This window comes from Sodiomyces alkalinus, assembly GCF_003711515.1.
Source record: "Sodiomyces alkalinus F11 unplaced genomic scaffold SODALscaffold_12, whole genome shotgun sequence".
NCBI lineage: Eukaryota > Fungi > Ascomycota > Sordariomycetes > Glomerellales > Plectosphaerellaceae > Sodiomyces > Sodiomyces alkalinus.
The window spans coordinates 752,560-769,138 of record NW_021167090.1 but is presented as its reverse complement, the minus strand read 5'-3'; the positions used below and the strand labels follow the sequence as shown (position 1 = coordinate 769,138).

Here is a 16,579-nt window from a genome sequence, read left to right as displayed (position 1 = left end):
CAGGGGGGTGTAAATGGTCGGCTTTTCCCCAGAACGAGCGAGTTTCTCCATGTCAACAGAAATATTAAACAACATGACTTTTGCCGATAAAAGCATGTGAAAGAAGCTCAGAGGCGGGACGGAGGAAGAAGGGCGAGGGACAAAATGGAATATGGATGGAAAAGAAATCATTCCCATTCTTCCGCTTGTCCGGTCACTCAACATATCGTCGTGATTTCCTACAAGTTATAACAAGTAGCCATCCATCATTGCCTTCAAGAAGACACAGATCTAAAGAAATCGGCAAGTAAAAGTATAGAATCCCTCCTAGTCGCTAGTCATGCCAAAAGAAGCCAAATCATCCCCTTTCCCAATGCCCTGGCACCGAGATTCGCGCCCATCAAAAGTTTCGTTGGCCACTGTTCCGAGTCCGATGCATTGCATCACATCGTCTATGCTCGTGAATGCCGCGCCCTTTGAACACCTATTTGCGCCATTGACGTGTTGTTTTGTTCCCCCCTGGTTGTCGTTCCCTCGTAGCATATCCTTGTCGTAGTTTTAAAGCCCATCGTGACATCCTCTCTCGTCAGGCCAGTATGGAAGCCGGCACCTCTCCCCTCTCGCCCGGCCGGCTCGCTTCCGCGTCATACCGCGGTCCATCCCGCCGTGCCTTCTTGGGCGGCGTGGGAGATTCCGTATCCCCGTCTTCCTCGTTCACGGCGTCCCGACGCCGACGTCGTGCGGGGTTGCCGCCCACGCCCTTGGGATCTTCCGAGACAGGTTCATCCGACGACGTCTCCTCGCCCTCGTCATCGAAACCGCCGCCATTCACGCGCTGGGCCAGGATCTCCCGCTGGAAAGACATGTCCGTCCACTTGCGCTTGCGCGACCCCAACATGTCAATGTTCTGCTCGTCAAAGTCGCCCACCAGGTCTCTGCCCAGCGCCTTCCCCAACCTCTCCTTCAGCCCGAGGACCGGCCAGAAGGGCACGCGGGTGTACTCGATCCGCATACCCCGGTCCAACTCCGGCGTGGTAGCTGCTTCCCCACCGGCGGCGGCCCCCCCGCGCGGACGCGGTGCTTTGGTCGGCTCGTGGAACCTCTGCAGGAACGCGGCCGTCACTACCGCGGTATACACGGTGAAATGGCCACCCGCGTCGTCGTTGGTGACGAGATGCACCTTGACGTCGTGGAACTCGGGGGCCGTCTCCGGGCTCGACGGCGGGGTGCGCAGGGCGTGGTTTCGGCGCCAGACAAGCGGCACGTTAGGGTAGAAGCGGGCCTGGGCCATCGCGAGGAAGACGGCCCCGAAGATCGCCTCTTCGTCTCGGACGGACGGGACCAGCCGGTTGATGCGCAGCGCGCAGAGGCTCTCCACCGGCACGTTCATCGAGCCACCCGGGGCGGGCGCGATGCGGAACATGGCGGACCGCGAGCCGTAGATGAACCGCCGGCTCATGTACGCCACCGTGGGGTGTCGCTGGGCGGCCGCCGGCTGGCTCCCCGTCATGCCGGACAGGGCCGGGTCGGCCGGGCAGGTCGAGACGGTACGGAAGGAGTCGACTGCTGCCTCGCCGCCGTCCAGAGGCAAGCAGTTCCACGCGAGCTGGACGCGACAGACGTTGGGATAGGGGCGACCGCCAAAATAGAGCGGGAGGTCCATCATGTCTCTGGGCGGAGCGGACGTGAGCCTCGAAGCAGGGTACAGCGTCTCGATGACTTCCCGAATGTGGTCGGTGGCGTACATCCTCCCAAACTCGGGGAATTCGAGGCGTGTGAGTTCTTCGCAGAGCCGTTGTGCGCGGGGAGACGCCTTGTGGGATCCTTGGGCGACATGAGGGACGTCGTCCGCCGGTTTTTCGACGAACCGGATCCCCAAAACGCGGGAGTGCAGATCGGTCCAGCAGAGCGGGCGAACGAAAAGCGACTCGCCCGCATTTTGTCGCATGAGGTCGTAGAGGGAGCCTTCCTCGGCACGATAGACCCTACGCCGTGCGCATCGTCTCGGACGACTCGGAGATGGTCGACAAGTGGGAAGGGACCGAGGAGGTGATGGTGAGGGAGTTGGAGAGCGAGATGGGGACGGGGGAGCTTGCGTTGGTGTCGTGGCCTCTGGGGACGAGGTCGCTGGTGTGGCGGATACCGCCGACTCGGGCGTTGAATTGATATCGACGTCACTAGACTCTTCGGACTGCATGTCGGGTGGCATGGCTCTCGAAGAGCTGCCGTAGAAGCGACGAAAGAAGCTATGGGTATTCCGCAGGCTACTGTACGCGACGGTGTCAGCAGTCGGTCAGTCATGCAGGCTAGGCAACGGAGCGCCACCATGGGTTGCTGAAGACGGTGTCTGGCGTACTTACTCTACCACAAGCATGTTACGGGCTGTCTGTTGTTGCGGGAATGAAGGGCGCCACGGGATATAGATCGCTTCTGCTTGATGGTAAGACGCGCCCCAACGGCGCGTTAAATAAGACGATATGTGGTGTCGATGTGGTCGGGCAATGGAGATGATTGTCGATGACCAGAATAGAATCAAGGAGAGACGCGCGCGCCCGTTATAGTAGACGGGTCGTGTGCCGTCTTTGAACGCGTCGTCTAATTTGAGAGACAAAGAAGCTCGTTTTGCGCGCGATGTGTGTGGAATGCTTCAGTGTCATGAAAGGACGCGACCCGAGAGGACTTTGGCCCCCCCATAATAAAGACAAAGCGGAGGGGCAAAAAGGTTGGGCCGCGGGCGCGTGGAAAGTGCGAAGTCACGTGCTCTAGGCAACAAGCCCCAGTTCCGGTTATGGCCACTGTGGCTGTTACGGTGCGTGGCAAATGTTCAAAGCCTCGGATCTCAGGCAGCTTCAGCCTTGCGCCTTCTCACTGTGTGGCTTAGTCAGCGGGACATGGAGCAACAACCAACAACAACGTCAGCGGGACCCCACCATTGACATCCACCATTGACGTCCTCACCACCAACGGTGCTACCGGCACTATTTACAGTGGCAGCACCTCCCTACTCTATACCATCACCACCTTGGCCTGCCCATCCATCCAATTCTCTCAACCACATTTGCGCCGGCACACACTCTTATCAGCTTGACAATATGCCGGTATGTCTCTTCTCACTCAAAGTCCTCAATAGCCCGTGGTGCGAGGAGTAGCTCTCTTCCTTCTCCTGACCTACACCTACACCTACATCTACACCTACCCACATGCCTCCAACAACACTCAGCTAACGACTCAAGGCCTACAACTCCATCTTCAACACGGACCCCAACGTGCCGCGCCTAATAGGCAACTTCCCCCTCCTCCCCCTCCGCACCAAGACCCGGGGCCCCGCCTACGTGCTTCCTTTCCCCTCCCCGCCGCTGCCCGCCTCCGAGTCCCCCGACCCGGACTCGGAGAGCTACGACATCGTCGACGAGATCCTCGCCCTCTTCCGCGCCAACACCTTCTTCCGCAACTTCGAGCTCCAGGGCAACGCCGACCGCCTGCTCGTCTACGGCATCTGGTTCCTCTCCGATTGTTTGACCCGCATCAAGCCCTCTGCCACCTACCGCGACGCTACCAAGGATGTCATGAACCTCGCCCTCGATACCAATTTTGCTATCCCTGGCGATCCGGCGTGGCCTCTTAACCAGGTGCGTTTTGTCGTCCTCCGGGCGTGCTGAAAAGAAAGAGAAACCGAAAGAAAAAAGAAGAAGAAAAGGAATGGAGCAGGAGGAAAAAAAGGAAAACAAAAAAGGCTAACAGGGCTACCCATCTAGATGTACGAACCCCCCCGCGACAGACACGAAGCCGAACAACTCCGACAGTACATGTCGCAGCTACGGCAGGAACTGGCCACGCGGTTACTGGCAAGGGTGTACCAGGATACCGAAGACAAGCCGAGCAAGTGGTGGTTGAGCTTCACGAAGAGAAAGTTTATGGGCAAGTCGCTGTAATCGAGTGCGCGTGCGGGTGCTTGCTACGACATTATCCCTCGAAAGAACTCCAAATCGAGGAATGCTCAAGTCCACCTTGAGACACTGCACGAATGGGGAGACAACCAAAGCCACACACACCACAACCAGTCTTTAGTAAAGTCCATGGGGGGGCCTGTCTAGACGACATACGAAGCGGTCGAGAAGAGGTCTTTTTGAGCAAAAGTGTACATACCGCTAGGCATGCTAGTTCTATTGTCTTTTTTCGTCTTCTGCTTTCCCGTCTTGACGCCACAAGGGGGGGGTATCTTTACGTCCATCTACCCGTTACACTTTTCGTTCGTCCTCCGTCCTCCGTCCTCCGTCCTCCGTCCTTCGCCCTTCATCCGCCCTTATAGAGTCCTATGCGCCGCATCCTATGTCATGAGAATCAAAAAGAAAAAGAAATGGACAAGAAAAGGGACAGCAACCCCAGCCATCCCCTTCAAACCTCCGTCTTTCTCCTCTTAAACTTCCCCCGGGCAGCCACTTTGCCCTCGGCCGGGACAGCCCGCCACGCAGTAAACAGGAACCCGTCGGCACCCCCCCGACCCATCATCAGGGGATGCGTCCGCCCAGGGAGAACCTGCCACCTCTTCGCCCGGCTCGTCTGCACACTACACCCCAGCAACAGCGTCGGGTTAACCGGGAAATCCTCCGAGCCAGGCCACCTCTCGACCTCCTCGGGCGTCATCCCCTCCGTCTCGGCGGGCGGGTTCGACGACCAGGCCGCCCGGCGCGCTATGCTAAAGCAGTCGGCCAGCTGCGTCAGCGGCTCGATGGTGGCCGAGTAGACGGCCACGGGGCTGCCGCCGGCGAGCAGCGGCAGCGCGTGGCGCACGACCGAGATGGGATCCATGGTGGTGGCGACCACGAGCCCCGCGAAGCCGCCGGCGCGGGCCTGGTCGACGACGAAGCGCGTGCGGGCCCAGCGGCGCCGCTTGCGGTGGTGGTTCCCCCTGCGGTTGGACTTCCACGAGAGCACCGTCTCCTCCGGCACGTCGGCGGGCAGGGTCGTGTAGGTGGTGTCGGAGGCCGGGTCGAGGAGCTGCAGCCACGAGACGGGGTGGAGGTGGCGGAAGAGCGGGTGGCTCTGGGCCTGCGCCCCGGCGTGGGGAGATGCTATGTCGAAGTTCCAGTACCGGAGGAGGGCGAGGTTGGGTTGGCTGGCGGGGTGGATGAGGGTGATGGAGTTGGAGGAGGCGAGGTCGATTTCGAAGTCGTCTCGGTAGGTTCGTGACGGACGTTGCGGCGCAGTGGTCGTCGTCGTCGTCGTCGTCGTCGTCGGGACCGTCCCATGACCAGCTTCGGAACCCTGCTCGGCAGGCGTATGATGGAGTATCCCCATCCTCTCCGCCATGGCAGCCACCACCAGACCGCCCGTATCATCCACCACCAACCACCTCCCCCCCAGGGCCGCCACATCCCCCACAGCAGGCCTCCCATCGCGCGGCACCAGCCTCGTCTGCTCCTCCTCCCTCCTCCCCGCGAAATGCACATTCGCCCAACACCCCAACAGCGCCAACATCTCCTGCCTCATCTCCAGCACTTTCGACGCCTCCTTCTCCTCCAGGATCCACTGGCCGAGGGTGGACGGGTACAAGGGCGCCACGGAGAAGCGGCGCAGGTACTTCCTCGTCTTGAGGATCTTGTACTTGGCGAGGCTGAAGGACGTCTTGTCGGCCAGCCCCGTGTGCGAGAGCATGAGGCGCGTGATGATGGCTTTCCCCGCGTCCGTGTCCTGCTGCTTCTTCAGCGCCTCGATCTCCTCGTGCGTCAGCAGCTGCCGCGCCTGCGCGTCGATGGCGTCGCGGCCCGACCGGGCCAGCACGTCCCCGCTCGTCCGGTCCACCAGGGTGTAGTCGGCGCCGTCGCGCACGGCGATGATGTTGTCGGCTGCGGAGCCGCTGTCCTCCGTTTCTCCTCCGACCGCTTCGATGTCGGGGTCATCATCTTGGGGAATGATGGAGGAAGAGGAGGAGTGGGCGCCGTCTTCTTCGGCGAGGACGTCGGCGTGGATCTCGGAGGCGGGGACGACGCGCAGGCGGTTGAATGTTTCGCCGTCGCGCTTGTCGAGGACTTCGTATGTGAAATGGTAAGGTCTGTCGATGATCAGGTTGCTTGGGAATGAGCCATATTTTCCGAGGGATATTGTGCTGGGAAGATCAGTTGGTCAGTTGGTCAGTTGGAACATCTCATGATGCAAACTCGAGCTCCTGCTGCTCGGGTAGACTGGGGAAGGACAGAAGGACAGAAGGACAGAAGGACAGAATGCGCTACGCACATATTAGGAACAACCTGGACGATGCGCACGCTCTCAGTAGGCAGCTTGATGGCCACCCACTCGTTATGCTGAACAACGGTATGCATCGTGCCAGTGCAGCAGGTGCAGCACGCCAGAGCTGGTCTGGTTTCTGCCGAGACAAATACGAGGTACTGGCGTGTAGAAGAATGTTGAGGGCGGGCTGACTAGAAGTTGAGCTGATGCATCCAAAGCAAAAGCAGAATAAGGCTGGGGTTAATTTGGTGATTTTTTCCCCTTGACTTTTCGAGACGCAGCAAGAGCAATTGCAATTGGTAAGGGAGGTACAAAGTACGAAGTACTGGCAGAATTGACAGGGGGCGGGTAGCCAATCGGCAGGACCGTAGCTGACCTAAATTCGGTGCAGTTTCAAAGGTACAGCGAGTCGTTAGTGGTCGACTCGGCACAGTAGGTACCCCGCACGCGGGGCTCAAAATTCTCAATTGGAGCTAGTCCGTGAATGGAAGAGAGGTTTCACCGAGCCTCACCCAGCCTCACCGACGCCCATAACTTGCATCTTAGGTAAGGTAGTTGGGGACACCAGCGAGTGTAATTATTACAATTCATTACTAAGGTAGACAGGCATTTTACCCAAGTACGAGTAAAAATAATAATAATTATAAATTGAAATAAGACTTTCGGTTTTCCAATGTCTACGTGCTATATTAATTATGAGGCAGTTCATTCTCTAGCAAACATGACGACCCTGGAGTAGATTTCAGATAATCCACGAAAAAGGTATGACCACGACGATGGCCAACATTATTCGTACACGCATAAGATGGCTTCACTTGCTTCACTTCGAGTAAGTACTCCATAAACCTCAATCATTGATTTCATTTATGTATTAACACTTCCATAAAAGGTAGAGGTACCGAAACACCCTGATCCAAAACTCAGAGCCTCATAATTACCCCGAGACATGCAGAAAAAGAAGAACCAAGTTTTATGCCATGATTCCAGACTCAAAATCCCGAAACACCCCAACACCGTGTCCTGCATACGCAATTGCTCATGCTTTTAGCCCTCCAGAACACGGAGGAACGAAACCCCCCCCCCCCCGAAAAAAAAGAAAAGCTTAATCAAAGCTTCTAGTTGGGCACACCCCACCGAGGCGCATTGATGATGATGCCCAGCAAGCCACCGCTGATGATACCGGCTACCGGCAGGGTGATGATCCAACCAGTGTAGATCCACCCGACCATCCTCCAGTTAATGGCCCTCCAGTCGCCGTTGCACAGACCGACGCCGACGGTGGCGCCGGTGATACACTGCGTGGTGGAGACGGGAAGCTTGAGCCGCGTGGCCATGATGATGGTGACGACGCTGCCGAGCTCGATGGAGAAGCCACGCGAGGGGGACTGCAGGGTGAGGCGGTTACCGAGGTTGCGCATGATGTTGTAGCCGTAGGTCCAGATGCCGATGACGATGGCGACACCTCCGAACGCGAGAATCCAGAGCGGCACGCTCGCCTCGCCCGCCGGCGGGACGGCGCCCGACTGCCAGACCTGGTAGATGGTCGCGTAAGGCCCGATGGCGTTGGACACGTCGTTGGCGCCGTGCACGAACGAGGCCGCCGAGGAGGTCATGACCTGCAAGAAGGTGTACAGGAACTCGGCCCGGTTGTCGAAGTGCTGCGCGCGCGCGTGCATCTCCTCGATGTCGCCGCCCACCACGTTCTTTTCGTTCTGCGAGCCGACGACGTCCTTGTCCACGCCACGGAGGACGAGGAACTTGAGGCCCCACCAGATGGTCTTTCCGGAATACCAGGGCGCGTCGGGCCGGGGTCCAACCAGGCTCTTGTGCTGGGGAAGGCGCTCCTCCTCCGGCGGCGGGATGCTGAGGGTGTCGCTCGGCGGCGACTGCTTGTGGGTGGCGTCGGCGGCGTTCTTCTCGGACACGCGCACGCCATTGCCGTCATCGTGGGCGTGCTGCGCCTCGATGTCGACGTTGGCAAGCACGGCCGAATCGCCGTTGGCTGCGACCTCGCGGGCACGGCGGGCGGCCAGTTGCTCGCGGTTCAAGCGGCCCTGGTAGAAGTTGCGTACGGGACCCTTGTAGTCGGCCGGCGCAGGAGGGACCTCGCCGCGGCGCAGCAGGAGCGGGCCCCGGAAGGCGTCGTACCACTTGAGCTGCCAGTCCTCTTTGATGACGACGCGGTAGAGCCAGGGGCAGAGGAACAAGGCGATCAGCAGACCCCAAGCAGCGCCGGCGGCGACGATAACGCCGGGGACCTGCTGTTCGGTCAAGTTCACCTCGTAGGCGCCGCCCTTCCAGATGAGGAGCATGGAAACGAGCATGCCGGTGACGGCGAAATATGCGGGGACGGCGAAGATGCCCTTGAGGGCCGGGTTGGAACGCAACAGGACCGTGTACTTGGTGACGGTGAAGATGAGGGCGGCGAAGATGCCGGCCAGGGCGGGGGCGATGATCCATGCGACGAAGACCTGGACGACGCCGCTGCTAATCTTGGCGGTGCCGGGGCCATCGGCAACCCACTGGACGCCCTGGGCGCCGAGACTGGCGACGCCCATACCGATGACACCGCCCATGATGGAGTGGGTGGTGGAGACGGGGAAACCGACCTTGGTGGCGAAGGTCAGGTAGGTGGACGAGGCGACGACGGCACACACCATGCCGAGCATCAGGAGAGCCGGGTTGTCGTCGAACTGGGCCGTGTCGACTACCTTGGTCCGGATCGTATCGGCAACACGGGCACCCACGCCAAATGCGCCAGCGAACTCCATCACGGAGGCGCCGCACATGGCCTGGAGGTAGGTGATGGAACGCGAAGCGACGGCGTTCGCCCACGAGTTGGCGACGTCATTGGCACCTAATGGTAATGGGGGAGAAACAGTCAGTCAGGAGGCTCAGCTCTGATTGTGGTTGTTTGTTTGTTTGTTTGTTTGTCGTGGGTTCTCAGCTTTCATGGTTGCATACCAATATTCCAGGCGTCTAGAAAGGCGAATATTGTGCCAAAGGCAAAGAGGTAATCATATTGGTGCATAACAGCCATGGTGGCGACTGGTATGGCTGACTTTTCCCTTGTCTCAACCTTCCGAGGGTAAGGTATATGACGTTGTCTGGAGGAGAGACAACTAAAAGAAGTCCGGTAAAGGTACTGGGGGCCAGACAGTGATGGACCGGGCCTCTGGGGGAAGAGGAGATGGGATGAAGGGGGAGGAGAATGAAATGACGATGATGGAATGGGAAGGGGAAGGAAGGAAAGGAGAGAGTTGAGATGGAATAGCAATATATAGGGGAAGCAGGAGGTACGGGAGTAGAGAAGTGATCGTGGGAGTCGGGACGGGGAGTTAGCTAGTAGTAGAGTAAGCAGCGGAGGGGAGGGGCAGTGGGCAGTGGGCAGGAGAGGAAGTGCAGTGCTCCGTACTGAGCACTTAGTCCGTCCGACTTGAGTGGGAGGGCTGGTGGGTAGACAGTACTGACTACTGAGTAGAGGGGCCGCGGGGCGGGGGCGGCAGCAATGTACGAAGCAGGAAGGGCCAGCCAGCCTACCTGACCGACCCTTCCACTTGAGAACACATTTGAGAGTACATCGTCGTGACTTGCCTCTTCCACAGTATGACGCGGGCAGGAAAAGAATCGTCAAAGTCTATAGAGCAGTAGGTATTACGATATGAGAAAAGCGGGAAGCTGCCACCGACCGAGGTCTATCCACTTCATCCAGTGGACCGGTCTTGTGACGGAGATGGCCGGGTGGATTATAGCGAGGTAGCTCGCTGAAGAAGAAGCAAAAAAGAAAGAAAAAAAAGCTAAGGCTGTTGGCGTAAAAGGCGATCAGCCCATGGACCCCCCAAACTAAACTGGTACGAAGGAGGTCCCTGGCTACTAACAAAACCATGTATTCATAGATCATGGGTAGTTGACGATCGAGGTCTTCGAATTCCCACACCAAGTCCACATATAGCTGGAAACGGAACAGTCCAGGGGGGGTGGATTGGTTCGGACGATTTGGCCATTCATGTCCGTACCTTATGTACCTACCTACCCGGGAGGGGGGGTTTATAGGTCAGAGCTCGGACAGAGACTTTTTCTCTGACTAGAGCCAGGACAGAGAAATTTCTGTCGACATGAGGTTCTAAGACTGTTGACAGACTGACCAGTTATCGGGCTCTGTCCTATACCCCCCTAAACCCGGGTAGGTAGGCAGGGACCCGGACGCACACACACTCATGCATATACAATTCCACTGAGCTTTACTACTTCAGTATCATTCTACGAAACCACATATCATCCGAGGCAGTGCCTTTCGGCCAAGTTCCAGGTTATAACTTATGGATACGTTTTTGCAAAGCAACAGGCATTTGGCGCGCGCACGTGGGGGTGTACGGCATAGCCACTGGCTCGAACTCGAATGCCCTTTCGAAACAGGAGTCGCAAAACACGATGAATTCATTGCGATCAGATGATTTTACGGTAATTCATACTCCGTACTGACTGAATTGCCGCATCTATTCTTATTCTTAAGAACTGTCGTTGTATCCATGTGATCATTGCACCATTCTATCTCTAGCCGATTGAATGGCGACCATCCCACCTTCCCTCCGATGACAAGCCATTGCGTCCCCTTTCACCTTGAAGGTTGGTCCCGTCAAGACTTTCTTTTCCACCGAGACTCCTCCCAAACCACCTGACAGATGGGCGGTGACCAGTGACAATGATTTAAGCGGCTAAGCCACTTACTACACGCAAACCCAAACCTGGAAGACAACACGAACAAAATATCGAGGTCTCCCTCGTGTCACAATAGGTAACGGGTAACGGGTAACGCACGACGTTGAAGTGAAGTCTGAAATGCACGCGAGCAACTACCACAACAGGTCAACGAGGCACGGGATGGAGGGCGGGAGATCTCTTGGCCACATAGAGCCAAGAATCCCCGTCTGTCGGACGCGCATGAGCGCCAAAAGCACTATTATTATGGAGGCTAGGTACATAACGAATACCTTGCGTAGTTTATAATTGACTCGTGATACCTTTACTTAATATTTACCATCAAGCCACGGGAATGGAAAGAGAGTGAATCATTGAGAAGTGAGTATGACTATTAATCTCTAACGTGCGAGGCGACCGACGAGCTTAATTCCTTTTCTTTTTCTTCCGGTCCTGGCCAAAGTCTTGTCAAGAAAAAAAAAGAAGAAGAAAAAGGTACATAGAGGTACCTTCCCCTCTGTCAGAAACCCCTGCCCTCTATGTAAGCTAGTGGGGCCTATCGGGGCGGGAAGCCCCATGGACCCCTGTCCAGAAGCCGAAGACTGAAAGTCCGAGGATCTCCAGATCGACCAATCAAAGCACATACTTCCCACACGTGTGCCATCTTTTGGATGGAAGACGTCTATTTTGCCTTGTGCCTACCCCTGTTTACGAAAAGACAACGAAGATCTGCCAGGTCGTCTGTCTCTGATTTCTGTCTTCGTCTTCGAGGTCATCCCACCCTTTTTTTTTTTTTTTCCTCCGACCCGAACCGACCGCCGACCTATCGGGTCCGGGTCGAGTCCAAGTCAGCCAAGCCAATGACAGAAGCTTAAACTCAATCAAGTGCGAAGTCATAATGTTCCTAGGTAAAAAGAGCTTGACATGAAAAGGGAAATCAAAACGCAACCGACGCGGAAAGCCGAAGGGACTCGGGACGCTAAGAGACAGAGTCCAGCGGAACCTGTTCTTTTATTTCCCCAACTGGAGACGGCTCCGTTCTTTAAGATGCCATAACATATATTCATACCTATACGACGGAGAAAATGAGGCGGCGCGGCACTATGCAAAACTTTGTACGTCCGACACGGGGCTAACGGTAAGCATCGAATTAAGCCTACATTCTAAATTCCTTTCCCCAGAAACGATATATCGTTGCAGCGCAGATGCCATCCAGTTCATCCTCGAGTTTGGGTTGCCGTTTTGAAGAAGATTGGCTGACTCAGCGTCATTGAACCAGGTCACGTGTCTTTGCAGCACGCGTCGCAAAGGCTCGAACGCGTCTCGCCGAAAGAACCGAGTCTGAATTATCTCCAGACGGTACATGCGCATTCAGGCATTTGATCCTCGACCACCTCGCCAGCGACCGCTCAACTTTGTACCAGCCAGAGTTCCTCTATATCAAGACTAACGATCTAACGAAAACAACAATCGTCATGTCCGATTTCGAGGATGACATGGACGTTGATGCCCCCCCTTCCAAGGACATCCTCTTCGCCGCCGAGGGGTCCAAGGGCAAGCGTAGCGCCGCAAACCTTCCCGTCGAAGCCGAGGATAGCTTGCCATGGTATGCGCCTTTTGATTTTGATTTATTCTGTTCTATTTTCTCATCTTTACTTCTGTCATGACTGTCCAACTGACCTGACGCCCCCACCCAGGGTCGAGAAATACCGACCTTCAACGCTCGACGACGTCTCCGGCCACCAAGACATCCTCGCCACCATCAACAAATTTGTCGACACGAACCGCCTGCCCCATCTCCTCCTCTACGGCCCCCCGGGAACCGGTAAAACATCCACGATCCTCGCCCTAGCCCGCCGCATCTACGGCCCGGAAAACATGCGCCAAATGGTCCTGGAGCTCAACGCCTCCGACGACCGCGGCATCGACGTAGTCCGGGAACAGATCAAGACCTTTGCCTCGACCAAGCAGATCTTCTCCCGCGCGACGGCGAGCGGCGGCGGCAGCACCGCGGGGTACAAGCTCATCATCCTCGACGAAGCCGACGCCATGACCAACACGGCGCAAATGGCACTCCGGCGCATCATGGAAAAATACACGGCCAACACGCGCTTCTGCGTCATCGCCAACTACTCGCACAAGCTCTCCCCCGCGCTGCTGTCGCGGTGCACGCGCTTCCGCTTCAGCCCGCTCAAGGAGCCCGACATCCGCCGCCTCGTCGACAAGGTCCTCGAGGAGGAGAAGGTCAACATAGTGCCCGACGCGGTCGACGCGCTCGTGCGGCTGAGTAAAGGCGACATGCGCCGCGCGCTGAACGTGCTGCAGGCGTGCCACGCGTCCAGCACGCCGCTGCGGCCGCGCGACGGGCCGAAAGTCCCCGAGGGCGAGATTGTGAGGGAGACGATTACCACCGAGACGATTTATACTTGCATTGCGGCGCCGCCGCCTGATGCGATCCGGGAGATTATGGGCGCGCTTCTGGCGACGTCTGATGTGGTGTCGTGTTTGTCGACCATCAACTCGCTCAAGGTGGCGAGGGGGTTGGCGCTGGCGGACATTATTACTGCTTTGGCCGATGAGATTTCCAAGTTGGAGGTGAAGCCCGAGGTGATGATTACGTGGTTGAGCGGGTTGGCTGAGATCGAGCACCGGGTCTCGGGCGGGGCTAGCGAGGCCGTCCAGACGGGTGCGGTTGTGGGAGTGGTACGGAATGGCGTGGAGTTGATGAGCCGGTAGTGGTCAACGTAGTTATAGAGGCCGTCATATTGGTCTGTCATTATCATCTACTCAGCTACTATGGTGGGGGACAAAAGTCTGGGGTTGAGGCGCTATGGTCCGGCGGGCGTATATGAATATTTAGAAAGGTCTGCCACATGATGTTATGATGGTTAATGTTGTTGGCTTTTGCTTTTCCATATGGGTCGGGTCTATATTCGATGAACCGACGCAGAATAAAATATGTCCAGATAAATCAAGAAAAGAAAAAAAAAAGACAAAAAAAGAGAACCTCCAACGCCATGAGCCAAGATATGCATCTTCATGTCGTCGTCGGTCGTCCGGTCTCTGGTATCTGTGTAACGCCAAACCAGGGGTACTATAATATAATATAATATAATATAATATATCCCATCCTCCCCCATCAATGAACTTTAGGCCACGGCACCTTCTCACCACAATCCCCCATCTCATCCACAAAGCGCAGAATCCTCCGCAGATTCCACCCGCTGCTGAACGTCGTCAGCTCGTCCTTCCCCACGGGCGCGGGCGCCCCGAGCTTGAAACTCCACGACAGGCCGCACAGCCCGTCCTGCCAGCGGTACTGGAAGCACTTGGGCTCCTCGTCGCAGGCGTCGCGGCAGTTCTGCCACGAGGCGTGGGCGAACCGCTCCTGGGCCGAGAGGTAGTCCTTCTTGGCGCGGGCGATCTGCCAGTCCTCGAAGGTGCGGCCGTGGCCCGGGGCGCCGGGCGGGGCGTCTGGGTCGAGGTAGAAGCGGTCGTCGGAGAGGTTGTCCCAGTCTTGGAGGTGGGAGGTGAGGCGCGGCTTGACGAAGTGGTGGAAGACGTTTTTGATGCGGAGGGGCGGGGGGTCGTGTTCCGAGGAGGAGGAGGAGGAGGAGGAGGAGGAGGAGGAGAGGGACAGGGTGTAGTCCGCGTATCGCTGCAATTCGTATTCCCAAAAGGAAGAAACCTCTTCGCTATTCATGTGGTGCATGGTGACGATGGGTTGGCACCAGTGGTCCTTTTTGAAGGGGAAGGTGAAGGGCTTTTCGCCGTTGATGGTGGGCCACTGGTATGGAAAAGGTCTTGTTAGCCGTCGAGGACTAGCAAAAAAGAAGAAGAAAAGAAGAGAAAAAAAGGCCAAGGAAAAGGGGGCACACACCGACTGGGTAACCCTCGTCTGGGTGGTATTATCCAGCGCAAGGGCAAAAACGTAGTCACCACAACACGAACGCCGGGCCTTCTTATCAAACCGGTTCCCAACGCCTGGGTTCTGGGCCACCATCTCGTTCAAGGCGGCCTGGGAAACAACATAACCCGACCCGCCATGCGCAAAGGCGTAGTTATCCAGCATGGTGACGGAGCCAAGGTACAGCTTCCTCGCCGGGTCGAGGCGGCGCAGCCACTGCACAAGGTTCGGCCAGTGGACGTAGGTATCCGCGTCGACGAAGACGTACCAGTCGTACCCGGGCCGGAGGCGATACGCCTTCTCGGCGATGTGGACGTTCTTGTACTTGTCGAGATCCCACCCCGCCGTGGCGGTGCCGGCCTCGACGTGCTTGTTGCAGGCGGCCTGGTCGACGAGGCAGACCTGCTGGCGGCGGTACAGGTCGAAGTCCCGGTTCGCGCGCTGGACGGTGTCGAGGACGGTGTCGAGGCTGTCGCGAACCGGGTGGCCGGCGATGGTCTGGTTCATATCGGAGAAGATGAGGAAGTTGTCGGGGGGGAGACAGCGGAGGACGGTCATGAGCTGGGTGGGTAGGCGGTCGAAGGATTCGGTTGCGCCGGTCTTCATGACGAGGAGGATGTTGGTCGTGTCTGGGATGTGGGCGCATGCTGGGTCGCGTGGTTGGGAAGAAGGGACATGGACGCTGACGATGTCGTTGCCGGGGGTGAAAGAGCCCGGGAGCAGATGCTTGTAGCGCGAGCTGTCGAGGGACCAGTCGTTTCGACCCCGAGCTGCCGTCAGGAGGAGGATGAGCAGGCTGACGAGGCAGAAGGAGAGGAGAGTCAGGGCGCGCCGCGACAACATGATGGGAGGGTGTAGGGGGGTTGTTTGTCGAGGATTTCAAGATTTAAACAGGCTTCATGTTGTCGTCGTCTGTCGTCTGTCGTTGTGTCGTCGTGTCGGCGCGTCGTCGTAATACGACTCGTTTGAAAGCAAACTCGGGAGGACGAGGAGTGTGAAATGGTCGACTCGACGGATTGACAATTCTATGACGAATGGCAGCAGAATAATTAGATATTCAGCAGAACGTAGGAGCTGTTTGATATTGCAAACGGCTGGGGTTTATTCATTCGGGGTGCATCCGAATCAGGGGCGTCTGACGAAGATCCCCCGGACGGTCCTCACCGACCTTCAACGTCGGCCCAACTGTCAAGCCTCGGGATTGGTGGTCGGCCCAAGTTTTAGTGTCGTCTAGTTGTCGGTTGGTCCGTCGACGATACGAGGGCGAAAGGACGGGTTCCCGCTAGCTATCCCCTTGTAGGGCCAATGGAATGGCGCACCGCAGTGTGGCAATGATTCAGGAACCGCCGAGTTCGTGAGAGCACAGGGCATGTGGGCAGGAATCCGCTGTGGGAAGGGGACCATGCGGAACGGAGGGAAAAGGGAACATGAAGAAAGAAAAGAGAGTTGAGATAATGAAAAAAGGACAGACAGGCTGACATGCCCAAAATACGACGCCCACTTACAAGGATCAGCTTCCCCCCTCCGCCTTACCCACATGCAACAAGCAACAAGGGATCAAGACATGACATGCCCAGTGGTTAGTTCGGAGTAGGGTATGTAAGCCGGGAGATAGATACGAATAGAATAGCTCAGGGGCTCGACTGTCAACATGAAGGGTGCATGTGTCGATGTGTTGAGCCACCAGCAGGCGTAATTTACTGATCAAGCACAGCACTCATCAGGACCAATTCCCGCGGATCATGTCCCTCCGCCAAGCTCCATCCA

The 16,579-nt window shown here is 57.1% G+C and overlaps 8 protein-coding genes across 8 annotated transcripts; 2 read left to right on the top strand and 6 right to left on the bottom strand.

The window, feature by feature from the left end:
* Nucleotides 1-187: 187 nt before the first annotated feature.
* SODALDRAFT_301693 (hypothetical protein) lies at nt 188-2,661 on the bottom strand. Its single transcript, XM_028608908.1, has 2 exons — nt 2,336-2,661; nt 188-2,246 (listed from the first exon to the last, which is right to left on the bottom strand). Exon 2 carries the CDS (start codon nt 2,186-2,188, stop codon nt 566-568), a length of 1,623 nt encoding a protein of 540 aa, XP_028462894.1. The 5' UTR covers nt 2,189-2,246; nt 2,336-2,661; the 3' UTR covers nt 188-565.
* Nucleotides 2,662-2,932: 271 nt separating this feature from the next.
* Nucleotides 2,933-4,192, top strand: SODALDRAFT_329273 (ARP2/3 complex, 21 kDa p21-Arc subunit). The gene is made up of 3 exons (XM_028610891.1): nt 2,933-3,077; nt 3,213-3,608; nt 3,735-4,192. The coding sequence occupies exons 1-3, from the start codon at nt 3,072-3,074 to the stop codon at nt 3,909-3,911; spliced, it is 579 nt and encodes a 192-aa protein (XP_028462893.1). The 5' UTR covers nt 2,933-3,071; the 3' UTR covers nt 3,912-4,192.
* Nucleotides 4,140-6,748, bottom strand: SODALDRAFT_382025 (Gcd10p family protein; the record flags this gene model as incomplete). Its single annotated transcript, XM_028615203.1, has 5 exons — nt 4,140-6,085; nt 6,138-6,161; nt 6,214-6,398; nt 6,520-6,583; nt 6,720-6,748. The coding sequence occupies 5 exons, from the start codon at nt 6,746-6,748 to the stop codon at nt 4,375-4,377; spliced, it is 2,013 nt and encodes a 670-aa protein (XP_028462892.1). The 3' UTR covers nt 4,140-4,374.
* A 574-nt stretch (nt 6,749-7,322) lies between these two features.
* Nucleotides 7,323-9,698, bottom strand: SODALDRAFT_317655 (phosphate-repressible phosphate permease; the record flags this gene model as incomplete). The annotated part of the gene is made up of 3 exons (XM_028609355.1): nt 9,172-9,698; nt 8,139-9,064; nt 7,323-8,093 (listed from the first exon to the last, which is right to left on the bottom strand). The coding sequence occupies exons 1-3, from the start codon at nt 9,245-9,247 to the stop codon at nt 7,323-7,325; spliced, it is 1,773 nt and encodes a 590-aa protein (XP_028462891.1). The 5' UTR covers nt 9,248-9,698.
* Nucleotides 9,550-11,150, bottom strand: SODALDRAFT_363776 (hypothetical protein; the record flags this gene model as incomplete). Its single annotated transcript, XM_028614596.1, has 9 exons — nt 9,550-9,763; nt 9,893-9,971; nt 10,063-10,159; nt 10,293-10,336; nt 10,535-10,611; nt 10,752-10,819; nt 10,947-10,952; nt 11,026-11,041; nt 11,116-11,150. The coding sequence occupies 9 exons, from the start codon at nt 11,148-11,150 to the stop codon at nt 9,550-9,552; spliced, it is 636 nt and encodes a 211-aa protein (XP_028462890.1).
* Nucleotides 11,151-11,990: 840 nt separating this feature from the next.
* SODALDRAFT_382022 (replication factor C subunit 3) lies at nt 11,991-13,909 on the top strand (the record flags this gene model as incomplete). Its single annotated transcript, XM_028615202.1, has 4 exons — nt 11,991-12,020; nt 12,122-12,138; nt 12,185-12,511; nt 12,603-13,909. 4 exons carry the CDS (start codon nt 11,991-11,993, stop codon nt 13,639-13,641), a joined length of 1,413 nt encoding a protein of 470 aa, XP_028462889.1. The 3' UTR covers nt 13,642-13,909.
* Nucleotides 13,809-16,071, bottom strand: SODALDRAFT_329269 (hypothetical protein). Its single transcript, XM_028610890.1, has 2 exons — nt 14,786-16,071; nt 13,809-14,692 (listed from the first exon to the last, which is right to left on the bottom strand). Exons 1-2 carry the CDS (start codon nt 15,653-15,655, stop codon nt 14,045-14,047), a joined length of 1,518 nt encoding a protein of 505 aa, XP_028462888.1. The 5' UTR covers nt 15,656-16,071; the 3' UTR covers nt 13,809-14,044.
* SODALDRAFT_77465 (hypothetical protein) lies at nt 15,778-16,481 on the bottom strand. Its single transcript, XM_028615673.1, has 2 exons — nt 15,981-16,481; nt 15,778-15,837 (listed from the first exon to the last, which is right to left on the bottom strand). The coding sequence occupies exon 1, from the start codon at nt 16,349-16,351 to the stop codon at nt 16,043-16,045; it is 309 nt and encodes a 102-aa protein (XP_028462887.1). The 5' UTR covers nt 16,352-16,481; the 3' UTR covers nt 15,778-15,837; nt 15,981-16,042.
* Between the last annotated feature and the right edge of the window lie 98 nt (nt 16,482-16,579).

Coding starts and splice junctions, on each gene's coding strand:
- SODALDRAFT_301693 (XM_028608908.1), bottom strand. CDS start 2,188: ATGCCACCCGACATGCAGTCCGAAGAGTCTAGTGACGTCGATATCAAT.
- SODALDRAFT_329273 (XM_028610891.1), top strand. Junction 3,609..3,734: donor CGGCGTGGCCTCTTAACCAG/GTGCGTTTTGTC, acceptor CTACCCATCTAG/ATGTACGAACCCCCCCGCGA.
- SODALDRAFT_329269 (XM_028610890.1), bottom strand. CDS start 15,655: ATGTTGTCGCGGCGCGCCCTGACTCTCCTCTCCTTCTGCCTCGTCAGC. Junction 14,693..14,785: donor AGACGAGGGTTACCCAGTCG/GTGTGTGCCCCC, acceptor TTTCCATACCAG/TGGCCCACCATCAACGGCGA.
- SODALDRAFT_77465 (XM_028615673.1), bottom strand. CDS start 16,351: ATGTGGGTAAGGCGGAGGGGGGAAGCTGATCCTTGTAAGTGGGCGTCG.